Source organism: Pelodiscus sinensis, chromosome 1 (genome assembly GCF_052426305.1).
Source record: "Pelodiscus sinensis isolate ZL-2025 chromosome 1, ASM5242630v1, whole genome shotgun sequence".
Taxonomy (NCBI): Eukaryota; Metazoa; Chordata; order Testudines; family Trionychidae; genus Pelodiscus; species Pelodiscus sinensis.
This window is the reverse complement of record NC_143052.1, coordinates 201,690,040-201,707,932: the sequence shown is the minus strand read 5'-3', so window position 1 is coordinate 201,707,932 and position 17,893 is coordinate 201,690,040. Positions and strand designations below refer to the sequence as shown.

The following is a 17,893-nucleotide window of genomic DNA, read 5'->3' as shown; positions in this document are numbered from 1 at the left end:
CTCCTCATCCTTCTTTGAACCCCTCTAGTCTGTACCATTCCCATAAGAAGAGGGATAAATTGCCTCACTAGTCCTCTAAGAGCAGAACTGCTTTTCCGCTAGCCTCGTTACCAAGTGGGATTTCCCACCCATGTGTGTGTGTGTCTGGAACTCACAGGAATGATGTGTTGGCATTGATGGTACTGAGAACTATGAGTGCTCTGAAATCATTGATAAAAAGCATGTGACTGATCCCTTCACCACCTACAGAGAAGAGGTCATTCACTTTCTGCACCAAGCCACTGAAGACTACCTTGCACAAAACTGCACTGAGGGATCCGCTTAGAGCCCAGAGACCCTCATACTCTTCACCTGTTACACCCACATATTCCATTCTCAAGGACTTCGCAGTCCGGAGTCATTGATTCTTTCAGACCCAGTAGTGCTCAGGGACATCTGTGCAATGATGGTCTGGTGTTTGCTGGTTCCGAGTACCAGCCATGGTGTAGGGGCTCCAACGCCAGCAGTACACCACTTACTGGTTCGTTCTACCATCTAGAATATCACAAAGCAAAGGGTCCCATCCCATTTGCAGAATAAATTTTATGTGCACCGAGGCATGTGCAGATGTGCATCACCAGTATAAACACATGCTGCCAGCTCTGCCAATCAGCTAAACAACACCCAAATCTCTCCTGGGTGGCCACCCAAGCTCTCAGCTTACAGGGAACACTGCTCTCTGCCCTGCTATCATCAAAGAGCCTTTGAGCTCCTGAGGAAGTGGCACATGTACAACACAGCAGTCAGAATGCACCACTAGCTTCCTCTCTTTAATCCCATTCTCCTGTCAAAAAGATATTTTGGTGGGATGCTTGAAAGCCGTCAAGCCAGTCTCTGTACCACCACCACTTATTCCCACACCCTTTGGTGGCTGCCTGGCCCATTTCCTCCCAATATGACACCATGTCATGTTGGACAAATAGGTCCTAGACAAAATCTTGATAGGCTACGCCATATTACTCTTTCCCGCTTCTTCTCCAAAACCACCCATCCCCATCATTCTTCAGAAGAAGTGTCTCAAAGAGGAGGTGAACCCTATAATTCAGCTCGGGGCAGTAGAGCCTTCTCAGCACAGGGACAAGGGTTATTACTCAAGACATTTCCTTGTACCCAAAAGGATATAGGGGTCTGGAGACCAATCCTGGACCTCAGACAAGCCAAGGTCTTTATACACTGTGCAAAATTCAGGTTGAGGACTTCAGCCTCAATAATCCCGTTCATAACAGAAAAAAAATGACTTGCAGTCCTTGGTCGGAAGGATGCATATTTTCATACAGACGTTCGTCCAGTTCACAAGAAAGTTCCACACTTTATGGTGCACCGAGATCATTTTCAGTGCAGAGTTCTTCTGTTTGGCTTCATAGTGGCATATCGGCATTGTCCAGCCAGCCCAATATTTCTGTACACCAACAATTCACTGCTCATGGGGCAGCACTATTAGTTGGCCACATAGTAGTCCTCTCCTTAGAAAAGACCACTTAATTCTCGCATAAGTTATAGAGTGTATCAGAATGAATCTGAACTGAACTTTGATCAAACCTGTTTTACTTCAGAGGCTGGGCCAGCCAGACTCTGCTCTCAGGTTCAGAGGGTAACCAAGAAGACACAAATAGCGTAATGCGAATAAATGCATGGATTATTAGATGATATAAAAAGAAAATAAGAGGAGGCTTCCAACATCCTTTTGGCTTGCTGGGGACTCTGACTCAGCAAAGGACAGACTCCTGGGCCAGGTCTGAAAGGCACCTCTGTACAGTTACAGGTCCTTTGGGAAGTCCATCCTTTGCTGAGTCGGAGTCCCCAGCAAGCCAAAGGGATGTTGTAAGCCTCCTCTTGTTTTCTTTTTATCTCATTTAATAAACCTTGCATTTATTCGCAGTAAGCGATCTGTGTCTTCTTGGTTACCGTCCAAACCTAAGAGCAGAGTCTGGCTGGCCCAGCCTCTGAAGTAAGACATTACCTTTCTTATCACTGGACAGAATCTGCATGATGAGGGACGTCTTCACCCAGCTCTGATTCAGCCCCCACATGGCAGTCCTGCCCTGCCTGATCTTTCTAGGTCATATGGCCACCTGCACCTATACTACATCCTTCATGAGGCTCGAACACTCATGCCTCCTGGCATGATTGTGAACAGTTCATTCTCCCAAGCACAGATGCCCTGGACAAATGAGCTTTACTTCCTCCAAGCACCGTCACATCTCTTACCCGGTGGGAAATGAAAGGAACTGTTTGCAGAGGAGGTCCCTCCTTCTCCTCTCCCCCACCCCAATCACCATTCACAAAGATATTCATAACAAATGCCTCCCATCAGGGCTGGTCAGCACATCCAGATGATCATACTGCCCAGGGATTCTGGACTCTGCAAGAATCCAAACTACACATCAGCGGTGCATGAAGCATTCAAAAGGCTTCTCCCCTTCCTCCAGCGCACACATCTCCAACTCATGTCAGACAACATGGCTCTACTGTATTTTGTTTAAACAAACAGGGAGATAAAAAGTCTGTTCCACTCTGCATGGAAGCAGTCGAGCCTTGGAACTGCTCAGATTACTTTCTTGGCAGCACACCTCCTGGAAACAAAGGATACCTCAGCAGACAGTCTAACCAAGCATTTCCGCCAGGATCACAAGTAGGAGCTCCATTTTTCTCTGGCCCAGGGCATTTTCTGGCAGAGGAGTTTCCCATCGTTAGACCACTTTATAACCCAAACAAACAGGAGATACCTACAGGTCCTGACTGTCTGTGGGTATGACTTCAGGAGAAGGCCTTTCAGGTACAGTGGTCAAGTCCCCCTAATGCATGTCTATCCATCCCATGTATTCAGGAAGGTCAAAGAAGGAGAAGGCAACGATAATCCTGATGGAACCTTGATGGCCAAGACAATTTGGTGGCTTTATACCCATCCATGCATCTATACTTGTTCCTGAAGGCACTGTCTCAGAACAGGGGTGCAGAACCAACCATCCAAACCCAGCCTCCCTCCATCTGGTGCTTAGAGAAGGTTGTGCTCTAAGTAGCTTCCCTCCAGAAGAGCCTGGGATCCCTTTTATCATGGAATGTCTTCTCTCCTTGAAGACACTGGGCCTGTTGGCTTGCTGAGCATGCATCTAGCAGCTATCTAAGAGGGCTAAAAAGAGAAGAACAATAAATACTAGTTTACTGATACATTACACTCTGCAAGGAGGTTTACAGGATCTGTCGAAAAAGGCTTTCTTTCTTGACAAATTCCCCTCTAGACTGCTGCTTTATGCTGACAAAGTGCTGAGTTGACAAAACTCATTTTTATGCAAATTAGGCATGGGATATTTAAATCCCTGCCTTATTTGCAATGTCGACCTGCCTAATCTGCATCCCTCTGCCGACAGAGGGATGCAGTCTAGACATACCCCAGGATCCCAGCTGGGCTTTTAATGATTGTACTATAGTTGCGGCAAACCATCTCAACAAAATCAGAAGGCGTAATATAACAGTTGGGTGTTTATATTGTTCCAGCAATTTTTAAAAAATAAATAGATCTTCTCTTGCTTTTTCATATTACCACAATTAATAAAGGTGTATTACTACTTTTCCACATTTTTCCATGTCTTGTCTACAACTCAGCTGCAATTATTTGACAATCATCCCATGATTCGAGTAGGGCCTTAATCATACCCCTTTCTGCCTCTTCTGTTTTTTGGTTTTTTTAGTTCATAAACTCTTTGAAGGAAGCTCAGGTTTTTTGTGTGTGTTGGCAGAGCTCCTAGCATGCTTTGAGTGCTACAGTAATATACACAGCTCTATGATTATTTATGAGAGTCAGAGAGACAAGAGGTGAAAGTTTTAGTAAACCTGTGTTTGCCTGTTCCATCTTTGACCTCAACAATACTCAGAACACTTGTTCACTAAAAGTACAGCATGGTGTTATCAGAACCGATGTGTGCTCCCTTTTCTAACAGGAAAAATTTCACAAGAATGACATTGGCTCAAGTGTTGTGTATTTTACATTTTCACCCTATTTTATTTCTTTCATTTATGCTTATCAGGAAGGCCCTGAGGGCAATGACCAAAGGAGAAATCACAAATGTGAAAGCCGAAGACGGAAGAAGCAGCAGTTCAGAAGCCGACGCCCAAAGTTTACGCAGTGTCAGGTCAACTCCCTGCTCTGACCGGTAAGGGACAAAAAAGTCTGCTGATAGCTTAGAGCTTGGTCTAGAAAGTCACTGAGCAGACCTGTGTTGCACTTTTCACTCCTGTGTGCTCACCACTACTAGAGCTGGTTGAAAAAGTTAATGTTTTTTCTTGAAAATTTTGTTCTTTTTTGTTAATTGTTTTGGTCAGCTCTGCTCAGCATTTTACAGAACTGAGCCCACAGTCAGTCAAGGGTAAAGCTGACAGCACTACCTAACTTGGGCAAAATGTCAGTTGAGCTCTGTAACATTTCTCTTCTATAGTCTTTCCATAATTATTCTGAAGTGAAGGGAATTCCATAGTTTTCCAAAGCAGTCGGATCTATTCATAAACTACAGGAACAGTTATGCAATTGAAAGTACATTTTCTGAGCTGCTCACTACTGCTTGTTCTGTTCTCATTATCTAGTGAGGGCAATTGATCCCACTGCTATGTAATGCATGGTTCCTAATACTCTGCAAGGCTTGTTCCATAAAAAGGAAACAGAATGAGCAGAGTACACATGAAAGTGCTTTTTAAAATTATTATTAATCTCTTGCTAAGCAGTGAGTTTTTCTGACTGTGTGGTGTTGCTGGCCAAGACCCGCAGTCCCTGGTGCACTGTGATGGTAATTCCAAGCAGTCACAGACTTTAGGTTTAGTAGCACTCAGCCCTTGCATAAAAGAGAAAGGAGCACGTGATCAGGCGCTGTAAATTGTCATACCTCGGTGGAGCTGTGACATATTATTCCAATTGAGAACCTGTTGCCAAAAGACCTCAGCACCCAATTGTGACAGAGTGTGTCAGACCTTGTCTGTCGCCTGCTGGGGGCATCGGCACCTTGACACTTGGGGCTTATCCAGACTATGCTAGAGTGTTGAAAGAGGATATGCACATTCCGTGGGAATTTGCATATCTTCTTCCGATCTCACTTTTGAAAGCAGTTTAGACAGGGCTTTTTCAGCGAACTCACCCCCCGGTCGAAAAGCTGCATAAACCTAATTTTTTGAGGAAGAGTGGCTTTTCGACAAAAAGGAAGAGTGGGTTTGCTGAAAAAGCTGCGTCTAAACTACTTTCACTTTTGAAAGCTCCGCTTTCGAAAGTGAGATCGGAAGAAGATCCTGCAGAATTTGCATATCCTCTTTCGACATTCTAGCATAGTCTAGATAAGCCCTTGCTACCCAAAGGCAATGCACTCAGACCAGGTGACCAAAAACACAGTCCTCCAGAGGCCTAGAAGGGCCAAGAAAAATTATTGACCAGGGAAGAACAAGGCCAGTTTAAGAAGGCAAGACTGCTTTTGGTCAGGAGCAGAGCTGGGTGAGATGGGGCCACAGGAGGAGATAACCTCAGGGCTAATCCAACCCGAGGCCAGGACCTTGATGTAAGCCAGGGGTGGGGGCCACCGACACACAGACAAGTCAGTCAGGGACTACACCCAAGTGGGAAGCAAAAAAAACCCCCAAAAAACCAACAACGCTCATTGATGTGGCCCCCGACTGAGGAGAAAGACATTCCCCTCGCACACCAGAGCCTAGGGGGGACCAGCCTAGTAGATTTTGTGCACTCCAGCCCCACAGGAAGGTGGGGAGTGGGAGCACTAGCGCGGGCTGCCCAATGCTCGTGGGCTGCATCCAGGCAAGCCAAGGACTGCATCTGGCCGCTGAGCCTTAAGCTCCCCACCCCTGATCTAGGCACTTGCATTTCAGAGTGTTTTTTCCCCTTTCACAGGTGCAGTTTTATTACCTGACAGTTTAGAGACTGACAGAGTTACAGCACAGGCTATAGGCAGCTGTTCCTTGCAGACTCATGTGGGAGGGCCTGCTGTACCAGGTGTGGCCCCGATGAGGGCACTGCAGAGCAGCCTTACTTTCCACTCCATTGTAAGCAGAAAAGGGAATAATGAAATCCAGTTGTTGGAAGCTGAAGCTAAACAAATTCAGAACAGAAAGAAGATGCAAAATTTGAGCAGCAAGGATAGTTAATCATTAGAACAACATATCCAGTTACATGGTGCCTTCTCCTTCACTTGGGGACTTTAAGTCAAGATTGGATATATTTTTAAAATACATGTGATAGCCAAATCAGAAATTATGGACTTGATGTAGAAATTATTATGTGAGGTTCTTGGGTCTGAGTTATGCAAGTGTACAAACCAAATGATTATAATGGTTTCTTCTGGACTTCAGCACTCAGAGATTGTAAGGTCTGGTCACTTATTTTGGTATCTGAAATAGGATCTAAGCTTTTTTTGAAAATCTGGTCCCAGATGATAGGGAAAAAACCTGACATAATATTTGTGTTCTTCCAAGAATAAAAATAAAACGATAGCTTTTTCAAATATAAAACTTTCAAGCCAGTTAAATGAACAGCGACTTAAATATTCATCTCCTTGGCAGCATTCTGATAAATTCATCATGAAGAGTATTAGGTGAAAATAAGCATTCTAACAATTGATGTATTACAGATGAGTCCTGTTATTTAAACAAGACACTTATTTCCCCTTCTGACCTTTGATTTATTGACTATAATTAATAATTGTAGTGCCGGAGATGAAAGATTGAGGTTTATAGTCTCCCTGGATTCTCCCAATCCACTTTTATCCACTCTGAACAGATCTCATTAGCCAGGCCAACTTTAAAGTCAACTCTTGTCTTGAATCCAAATGTAGTTTTCTTTAGGTAATCAGACTATTTGTACACAACCACGATCTATGCCTGGAAAGTTTATTAGAACAGATGTGGGCTCTTTGCTGTTTCCATTTTGATTTGTACCTATTTTTTCCTGCTTCGCTTGAAGGATTGAAGTGACACAGTTTTGCTTTCAAGATTCTGACTGTCTTACTGTTAAACATGTGTTATGTAGTGTCCAAAGAAAGAACAAGAAGTAGAGAACCTCTTCATTTAATTTTGCAAAGCAGGCAAAATGGGCTTTGCAGTGGGTGTTCAGATATTGCTGTGGTGAGCATGGTGCAAAAGTATAGGCTACCAGTGAGGGGTGTAATCCCCCTTCTCGTGAACATAACTCACTTGAACTCACATCGAGCTGCTATGAGTATAAGTAGCAGGGTAGTCATGCTAGCAGGAGTAGTCTGGCATGGATCAACTAGATCAAGTACATGGCGACTTCTAGCAAAAATGGTAAAAGAAGGTCTAAGTCTCATTTACTTAGCCACCCTGCCCTTCCAGCCTGAATGAACACCAGACTGTGTGCTTGGCTAACATGTGGGTCGTAACTCCTCTAACTGCAGGACTACCTTCCCTCCCAGAGTATGTCTGTACTGGTGCCAGTGTGCGTAATTTCTGGACTGAGTAGAACTCTGTTCAAGGTAGCGGGCTAAAAACAGAAGTGTAGCCATGAGACAGTCCAGCTACCTGAGCATGATCTCATCCAAGACCCTAGGTGTATTTGAGCCCTTTTGCTGCCTGCACCACAGTGATTGTGCTATTTTAAGCACACCAACTTGATTAGAGCTAGCATGGATATGTTTTTTTAAACTGGAAATTACATCTTACTCCATGTAGACACACACCCAGAGCCAGGAACAGAATTAGGATTTCCTGATTCTGTGTTTCACTGCTGTCTAACAAATAGTTGTGTAAACAAGTGACAAAATAGGTCACATTCCCCTCTAGCTTTGACTGAAACAGGTAAATGAGAAAATACGCTTATAGAGGTCTGTGTTGCATGTCTGAAGTTCCTGCTTTTAAATCCAATTTATGATCCATGCAGGTGTTTTATGGTTACACATTATTGAATTTGTTTCTCTAACTTTCTTTTTGAACAGCTTTTATTTTTAATTCATATAATGAGAAAATATCTTAAGGAACAAGTTTTCTGGTTAAAACCATTACAATTTTTCACTTTGGCCCCTTTTCCGGAAGGGGCATGTAAATTTCATGAGTCGTCGTAGGGAAATCCGCGGGGGATTTAAATATCCCCCGCGGCATTTAAATAAAAATGTCCGCTGCTTTTTTCCGGCTTTTAAAAAAGCCGGAAAAGAGCGTCTAGACTGGCCCCGATCCTCCGGAAAAAGCGCCCTTTTCCGGAGGCTCTTATTCCTACTTCAAAGCAAAGTCTTCAAAGTAGGAATAAGAGCCTCCGGAAAAGGGCGCTTTTTCCGGACGATCGGGGCCAGTCTAGACGCTCTTTTCCGGCTTTTTTAAAAGCCGGAAAAAAGCGGCGGACATTTTTATTTAAATGCCGCGGGGGATATTTAAATCCCCCGCGGATTTCCCTACGACGACTCATGAAATTTACATGCCCCTTCCGGAAAAGGGGCCAGTGTAGACGTAGCCTTATGGTGGGACATGCAACAAAATCCAAGAGTTCCAAATTCTGGTTATTTGTATGGCCAGTTTGAAGTTTTAGCATCCAAACTTCAGGTATGAGCATCTAAACCCAAGAGCAACACTAGAATCAGGTGCATAGCCACTGGTGGGCCTGGGTGGGCTGTGACCCACCCACTTAGGATCCCGGGCCACTCACCTCCCCCAGGTGGGTCTGCTCTCACCTGGATATGGGGGCTTGCACCGATCTGCTCAGTGCTCAAGCCTGGCCTGGGGTGTGGACTGAGGGGCCAGCCCTGCTCTTCTCGGCTGGCATTCCCCAACTCCATTCCCTCGCAGGACTTGTGTGCCCCCATGCCCCGAGCCCATTCTCCAGCAGGGGGGCAATCCCCAGACCCTGCTTCGTGGCTGGAGCCAATGCAAACACCAGCGCCTCAACCCCGCCACCTGCTTGGAGCACTGGAGCAAGGCAAGCCTCCTATCCCAGACTTTGCTCCCCTCTGGGAGTGGTGGGCTGAGTGGGGGAGGGCAGATTAGGGCAAGCCCTGACCCAGCTCCCTGGGTTGGGAACAAGGCAAGTCCTACTCCCAATCCCCACTCCCAGCACCGGGAATGGGGGGCCTGAGCAGGGCCCACACCCAGATCATGTTCCCTTCTGGTGGCACTGGTTGAGCAGAGCAGAACAAGCCCCTAGCAGGAGCACCCCACAGCAGCAAGCCCTGAGTACCAGGTGAAGAATGGAAGACCTGTTTTTACAGGGTCCCTTCCCCATGGCTAACTGAAGGGGGGAAGCTGGCCCATCATTGCCTGCCCACCTGAAGTCAGTGCTCATCTACTTGTCACATCCTGGCTATGCCATTGACTTGTGTACAGGTGATGCACAATAATTTTAGCTTTATTTCCTAACAGTAAAGACCCAGGTCTTTATACAAGCCACTAGGGTGATGGGAGAGGTTGGAAGAGAACCCTAAAATTATTCTTTGATATGAACTTTTCAGAAACACATAAAAATAATGAAACCATCATTGAACTAAAATCCAAAGGTCTTCAGTACACAGCGATCACCTCCTAGCTGTTCCTAAAACATTTCATTTTCTTTGGAGTGGCAGAGTATTTTAGTTTTACATTCACAGACAAGAAGCCAATGTTTGTTTGTTTGTTTGTTTTTAATTAAGGGGCATTAAACTCTCAGAACAGGACAGGTGCAGTCTGACTAAAACCCTGAGCTTCTGAAATGATCTTTTATTTTAAGTTGCTAGAGGAACATGAGCTGGCCCAGTCAAGAATTTTGTTCCTCACTTCAGCCGTGGCTCTTTTAAAAGTTTCCAGTTGGCAATGGGGCATTTCAGTGCAGTTATTCAAAACATGATATGACAGGATAAACAAAGCGAAGGTGTCCTTCATGTGTAGCATGAAGGGAATGCCAACAGATCCTTGCGGATTTATTAAGCAGGCTAGTGGCATTTTGTTTAAATGGGTAAAAAAGCCAGTTCAGTTCTAGCAATGTTTCTCTCCATCACCTTTTTATTGTTATCCCAGTGTCTATTGTGATGAGATTTTCCTGGTGGCAGGAACTGGAGTTACTGTATCAGTGCCCATTGACAGATGATAGCACTGTTTAATAGGTAGATTTCTGTATTCTGAATGCTGCTTCTTTCTGTCAGTCTTGTTGAATGACTGCAAGGTTAGTAAAAAAAAATTTGGTGTGATTCAGGACCACCAATGGAAAGGGTTAGAGGGGACAAAAAGAGGTGTGTGATGGAGAGTGTCACGTGCAGGACTGCTGAATCAGCTGCTGTAGTTATGAAATAAACATGCAGGAAAACAAATCTTGTGCAGTTCTTGGATGCTTTTAATACTGTGTGCCAGAGAGATGTTTAAAATGTTCCTAATTCTGAGAACAAAAGCATCAAGCAATATATCCAGACAATATCTCTAACCATCACCTAATTCTTCTCTCCATGCCACCAGATATGGAGTCATAGTTTCCATGTGGTGTTTGTAGCTGATCCATCGTTAGAGTGGAAAGCATGTATGGTACAAGATAGTTCTAGTAAACTTTGCTTCCTGTTTTTCCCTCTTGCTGACTGTGTTTTGAGAACAGAGATTTGTTTGTCCTGTTTCCGCAGGGGAAGCACTCTTTCGTTGAACAACAATGACCCAGAGACCCTTCCCAGTAACGTGAAAGGCACAGTGAGCTCTGTGAACCGAAGCAATGCCTCCACTCCAGTCCATCCAAGGTCACCAGCACTGAGCACACGCAGCATGACTTCAGATTACAGCAGGGTAAATGTGGCAATGCTATTGACTGAGCACATCTGCTCTTCTGACACCATAACCATACACACCACAGTCAGTACCTGGTCAGCTTGTAACCAAGAAAGGCTAGGCCTTCCATGGCTAATTCTGTTTATTCCTTAATCCCATTGTGAGACATTCTCTCACCATAATGAAATGTGTTCAACTCATTATCAATTACCTGGGTTTTGGATCGACAAACATATTTTTCTTATTCTAAAATGCCCTGTTATCAACAGCTATTACTTACATCTTAAATAGTCATTTTTAAAATGTAAGAAGCGCCAATGGACATAGACTCCCCACTTGAACTCCTCTATTTAGGGATTGATTTACTTAGGGCCTGAGGCTGGGACCAGGTGGAGTGGGAGGACTTAGGTCCTATGATTCCCCCTCCCCTTAAAATGAGGTACATCAGCCATGGAAGCAGGGGGCAGGAAGTCCAGCACTCCAACCTAGCTCAACTGGCATTCCAAGCCCCTCTTTTACAGTCTTATGTCAATCTCTGTTGTTGATTTTTTTTAAAAAAAGTGGTTGGAGCAGGTAAAGAACTAAAAGCTGTTGCAAGATATCTGTTTATAAGCAGTGATGTATGTACACAGGTTTGGAAAGTGCTAGGTTTTGAAATATAGCCTTTTAGTGCAATTCTGTTTCATGTAGTTCCATTGTGTTGTGCTATAATCCCCAACAGTCATTTAGCAGGGCAGTGTGATCAAGGAAATTGCTCTTACTGCTGCCTAATTAGCACAAAACCCTCACATTTGTGGAGGTTTCTCATCCCAAAATTGCCTTACAGTGTTCTATAGCAGCTAGTTAGCCTTCTACCAACATCAGTCCAATAGAGCAGTACAGGCTGAAGTCAAGATACTGAAAAACAACAAAGCCAAGGTTGATGATCAAATCACAGCAAGAAATGCGAAGTGCGCATGATGTTACTACACTAGCAAAACTGACAGAGCTGTTCAGTGAAGTCTCAGAGGAAGAGACTCCTCCTCAACTAGTGAAAACATGGCTTACTTGTCAGACTGCTCAAAAAAAGGTGATCTTACTGACAGTAACAGCTGGAGAGGAGTTGCACTAGTCTCTTGTAGGGAAAGTCTTTATTGCAATACTACAACTATATGGAATAAAAGAGGCAGTAGTAGATGCATGTTTAGAGAAGGATAGATTGGAGTCAAGCCCAAGTGATCACACGTAGATCAAATGTTCACACTGAAGCCTGGAATAGAACAATGGCGGGCTCCCCTTACCAATTTCCACAGGTGTTTGACAGCCTCTAAAGGCATATGGAGCAGAATACTCTTCGGTCTTGTGGAATTCCAGCTAAAGTCAGCAAGATCATCAAGGCTTTCTACAGCGATGCTAAGGGCTGTGGAAGGGTGAACAACCGTGTGACAGAGTTGTTCATGGTGGACACTGGCATCTCTGCTGCTGTTTTGCATTGTCATACACTGAATAATGAAGATGTTCATTAGCATACACACTCTGGCATATCCTGGGAAGTGGCAAATGCCAGGAAGACACAGACTTTGCTGAGAATATTGTGCTATTAAGCAACACTTCAGAAAAGCTATGAAGGCAGATGTCTTTGCAAAGGCCAACAGGGATCAATCGCTTATACCAAAACAAACATCCTTGAAAACCAGACATCAAGCAGGAACATCCTAATAGCAGGCCAAACACATCAAGAAAGTAGAACAGTTCATTTATCTGGGCAGTACTGTACTAGTTGGGTTAATAATTTTGGTTGGACATATTCCTGCAGGTTTCATCACATGGAAAAATCTTTAATTCCTGGAGAGTCCAGGACAATTCTAGAGGGTTGACAACCCTAGCCAAGAGAGAGATCTCAGGGAGAAAAAACAATATCAGGTATAGGAAAGGCATCCACAGCATTCACTAAACTCAACAACCTATGGACATGAAAGAGATACATTACCAAAATAAAACTGAGAATTTTGTAATAGCAGTGCTAACATGCAGCTGTGAGAGTCAGAGTTCTTCTAAAACAGTAGATAAAAAAACTAGATGTTTTTGAAGATAAGTGCCTACAAAAGATTCTGGGCATTGGATGAAGAGACTTTAGCACCCATGAAGAGATGAAACGAATCACCAACAAGCAGCTTCTCTCCACTAGAATAAGAAGGAAGTGATTCCCTATCTTAACTTAATGCCACTTGACACTTAAGTGTTTCCTGAAAAAGGGTGAGGGGACGTGCGTGCGCAAACCTGCTTTGGCCTACAGGGAAGTTAATGAGCTTCTTCACATTGAATGGTCCCTTAGAATATGCGTTGAACAATCTATTCCACCTTGCCTTTAGCTGTGACACTCAGGACCTATTCCAGACCTGAAATAGAGAATCATAGAACTGGAAGGGACCTCGGGAGGTCATTGAGTCCATTCCCCTGCGCTCACAGCAGGACCAAGCATCATCTAGATCAGGGCTACTCAACATGTGGCCTGTGGGTCACATGTGGCCCATTGCCTGTTTGCTTGTGGCCCACGGTGCAGATTGGGTTTGCGCAGGGCTCAAAGTTGAATAGCCCTGATCTAGATCATGAAGTCGGTCAAGTAAAATATATTACCTTTCCCATTTTACCACTGTGTGTGCGCGCATGCTCAGATAGATGCAGTGTTCTTGTAGCTGTGTTGGTCCCAAGATATTAGAGAGACAGGGTGATTGAAATATCTTTTATTAGGCCAACTTCAGGTGGTGAGAGAGAGACAATATATAGAGCCCAGTTGAAGAAGAGCTCTGTGTAGATTGAAAGCTTCTCTCTCACCAACATAGGATGATCCAATAAAAGATATTACCTCACCTGCCTTGTTTCTCTGAATATACATAGCTATTAATCCCCCATTATCTCTAATGTAGTCCTTTTTTTTTTAATTCAATCCTGGATGGGTAAGGAGGCAGCAGGGGGAGAGGCAGTGGAGGGGAGGGAGTGAGTGAAGGGGATGGAGCCGAAGTCCCAGGGCTTAAGTCCAACCCCAGTGCCTCTGGGAAGGTGGAGAACTCACTGGCTGCCTGCGCCTTCAGTGTTTGTATCTCCAGTGGAGGGTCTGGGGAATGGCCCTCTGCTTTGCCAGCCCTATCCCCTCCAGTCACTGCTAGAAACTGTGGCTGCAAGAAAAGTCCTTGCTGTCTGCATTTGAGAAACATTTGCACCACAGTTTTTGGTTTTGTTTTAATTGTGAGGTAGTCTTTGTTTCCCCTTAATGTCACAGGATGTCTTTTCATATTCTTGGCTAGAACAAATCTAGTCTTTTTGTTTAGGGATATTTAACAGTGAAAACCCACACATTGATCTGAGCCAGAATATGCTATCAAACTTACGTTGTTGTTTATGTCCAATAGAATTCAGAGTATGCTAGGTATGATCCAAATACAAAAGAAAGCACAGTCTGTGTTTTGAGGATTTTAAACTCTAAAAACTCAACAGACAGATTGTGGGGAAGAGAAATTTGTTTACCTTTGTGTTCTTAAAAACTTTACATTATCAGTAGGTAACCAACCACTACATCACAGGCTGTTCACCTTAGTATTTTTGTTGTTCCTCCTTTTCCTTCCTTCTGCATTCTTAGAGTAAAAACTATCTGGAACATGGATCCTGCCTTTTTTTTGTGTCTGTGCCCATGCCTAACACAGTTATTGGTAATAATGTGCTTGATTATAATATTCTCATTTCTGTACATGTTAGATGCCTGTGTGTTTGTCAGCTGCTCTCTGCACCTCTTCCATGCTGCCCTTTATGCTAGAATGCCTTCCTGTAAGGGCTCTACCATTTCTTCGCCTTCATATCTCTCCTTGTGAATCACCTGTACAAGGACACCTGGAAGAAATCAGTCAATATATGACAGTTTAACTCAGGGAGAGATAAATAAATAGGCATTTACTTTCTTTATGGCCTTATCTACACTCAAGGGTCATACAACCACACTAATGTGAATGCAGTTATGTCTGTAGCTATTTACGTACAGGAACTGCTAATGTTTGTATGGCTGTAGTTATGTCAAAGATTTGTATTCCTAACTAAAAAAGGCATGTTGTATAAAAATGGTGTGTAAATTAGGTATATTTAGAATGCTGAAAAAATGGCAAATTTATATATTTGATTGTATTCCTTGCCTACCCATACCCTTCTTTCCCTGCTTTTCTGCTTAAATTGAAAGTTTAGGTTGTATGCAGGGGTTGCTTTGCCATTTCCCTTTATATAATGGGGCCACAATGCAAATTAATTATAATATGAACATTTAATAAGTGATCACATATTAGTAGTGTTCTTTTGGGTTATGGGAATTAGACTGACCATAAATGAGCTTGCTCTTATTGTGCTCAGTGCTTAAGGAATATATATTATTCATCAGGACCCTGGTTTAAAAAATGGCACTTCTGTGCCTGAAAGTGAAAGTGTACCTGAAGATTTAGTGAAGAGGCACCAGAGAAATGCATCTGGAACACCTTCAATAGCAGTTTCTAGAGCATCTCTAGCATCAGGTAAGTGTCCATTAGTAGTCCTAATCCTTTCTGTGATATTATTATTCATATGACCTCCCTACATACTTTCTTTCTGTTGCTGTAATGAATAATAGATGAGATGACTGTAAGCACAGTTGAGTTTACTGTTGTTAATTCTGACACTAGCAGGTTTATAAAAGGGAAGAAAATACCCTTTCCTTGTTTCATATGGGGGAAAAGTGTGAACCTAATTTAATAAACTGTTACTCTTTCATTATCTCTTGAAGAGGGACAGATAAAATGATTCTTTCATTGTATGATGGTGAGTAGCTGAAATTGACACAATAAGGTTCACCCAAAGCCATTTTATAGGAATTGGTGAAGATCATTCTCTTTCTCATTTGAAACAGAGGACAGAAGTCCGTTCACTTCCCATTGCTCAGCCATTCCCATAATCTGTCCTGTTCAGCCTTTCAGAGTGATGAGCCAGTCTATAAATCACAGCAGGGCTGAGCCACTTTATTTCTGATGAGTTAGTCTGGACTAGAGACTGGGTAGCACATCCCACAGAGATAATCAAAGGAGCGATGTTTTCACCTTAGATTTTTCTGCTTGAAAGCAGCAAAGTACCTTTGAACAGGGGCTGCATCAGTAGGAAGAGGCATTTCTGATTGCTGCTTTCTTTGTGCAAGGAGGAATTCTCCTTCTTTCACATTACCTGATGCAATAAAGTCTCTTTGGAAAAAGATCACTAGCTTCATTTCACCAAGGTGAATAGGAGGCTGAAAGTAATCATAGGCATGCTAGAAACATGAGAGTCACCAGCCCTGGGCCCTGCAACTTCCTCTCCTATTTCGAGGATCTTGAAGATGAACTAGAGAAATCCTTACCCAAACCAGCATGAGCTGCATCCCAAGGTGAAGGGGTCAAGTCAAAACTTCTTTGACCTAGGGCCTAAAGTGACTTCCTTCCTTTCTTTGTATGGGGAACAGCTGCAGCAGCATGGAATATTCGTTAGAAGAGAACTAAGGGTACGTCTAGACTATATGCCTCTGTCGCCAGAGGCATGTAGATTAGGCTACCAGACATAGGACAATGAAGCGGCGATTTAAATAATCGCCTCTTCATTTAAATTTACATGGCTGCCGCGCTGAGCCGACAAACAGCTGATCAGCTGTTTGTCGGCTCAGCGTGATAGTCTGGACGCGCGGGTGTCAACATCAAAGGTATTTGTCGACCACCCAGGTATGCCTCCTGGGATGAGGTATACCTCGGTGGTCGACAAATACCTCTGATGTCGCCACCCGCGCGTCCAGACTATCGCGCTGAGCCGACAAACAGCTGATCAGCTGTTTGTCGGCTCAGCGCGGCAGCCATGTAAATTTAAATGAAGCGGCGATTATTTAAATCGCCGCTTCATTGTCCTATGTCTGGTAGCCTAATCTACATGCCTCTGGCGACAGAGGCATATAGTCTAGACGTACCCTAAGATAAATCTTCCAAAAAACAGCCAATATGTTTTACACTATTGGCCATTAGCTGGTAAGTCAAGGTCTCCCATGTCCCAGAGAAATTTCCCTTCTCTCCACATGAGAACCAGCAATACCAGACATAGACATTTTCACTGCCTTCTGGTATCTGTGATGTTTTGGTGGTTCACATGGACCAGTAAATGTCCTGTCACAACATGCCCTGTAATCTTGGGTATCTTTGTGCTGTGCTGGCTCAGAGTCCTGACACCAACAACTGGCACACACCAACCCACAGGGGACAGAACCATATAGCAAAGAATAGTGCTGGAGGAAAGGAGATATCCAAAAAGCTGAACACTATGGTAAAAATCACGTTTCCTTCATTCAGTGAAGATGCTTCTATACCACAATCGAGTGCGTGGCACAAATACCTGGACGGAGATGAGTTTAATTCGGTTTAAAAAAAAACATGCTGGTGTTGTAGCAACTACTACTAAAAAGTGGCAATATGAAAAGAAGAGTTTTGACTAATGAACATCTTCCTTTCTTCTTTTTTTTCCAGATCTCAGCAGATCGGAGATAGATTTGAGTGGGTCCTTCTCAGAAGAAAACAAGGATACTATAAGCTTAAGAAGTAAATCTGTACCTGAAGCTTTAGACCAGAACCTGGTGAGTTAGAAATGACACTAACTCTCACAAGGTGGAAAAATTGTTACTCTAGCTTCTGAAGTCAGTATAATCTTTAAACTTGTAGCTCTGCACAGGAGTGAATTTAGCTTTTTATAAATTCAAGCCTGCATCTAGCTTATGCTGCAATCATAAGAATTTAAAGCACCTCACACTACAGTCATTTTAAAAATTGGAGTAGAATAGTATTGGATTAATGGAGACAAATGTGTTTGGGGCGGGGTAGGGGGGGAGGAGGTGTTGGCAATAAGGTGTGTCAGTTCCATGGAATTTTGTGATCAGTTAAAAAATGTTGTCCTTGGACAGCATTGCTTTCCAAGCATGGTGTGTATGGATTGATTCAAAGTAATAGCTACATTTAAGGCTCTTTATAGTTATGATAAAGCTATTCATCTGGGAATTTTTTAGTTTATAAGTGGATGGAGTCTCATCTTAGAATGATGTAATACATTACGCACTTCAGATCTTCACTAATTCTTGCCATATTGGATATTTTAT

General features: G+C 43.5%; 1 protein-coding gene across 4 annotated transcripts in view; it reads left to right on the top strand.

Moving 5' to 3' along the window:
* SYTL5 (synaptotagmin like 5) overlaps nucleotides 1–17,893 on the top strand; it is a 153,719-nt gene that overhangs the window by 102,068 nt on the left and 33,758 nt on the right. For all 4 annotated transcript variants that reach the window (XM_089774612.1, XM_089774611.1, XM_089774615.1 and 1 more), the window contains exons 6-9: nucleotides 4,065–4,190; nucleotides 10,608–10,764; nucleotides 15,146–15,275; nucleotides 17,271–17,377. In XM_089774612.1, the coding sequence (XP_089630738.1) occupies nucleotides 4,065–4,190; nucleotides 10,608–10,764; nucleotides 15,146–15,275; nucleotides 17,271–17,377 (520 nt within the window). The remainder of the gene's footprint in view (nucleotides 1–4,064; nucleotides 4,191–10,607; nucleotides 10,765–15,145; nucleotides 15,276–17,270; nucleotides 17,378–17,893) is intronic.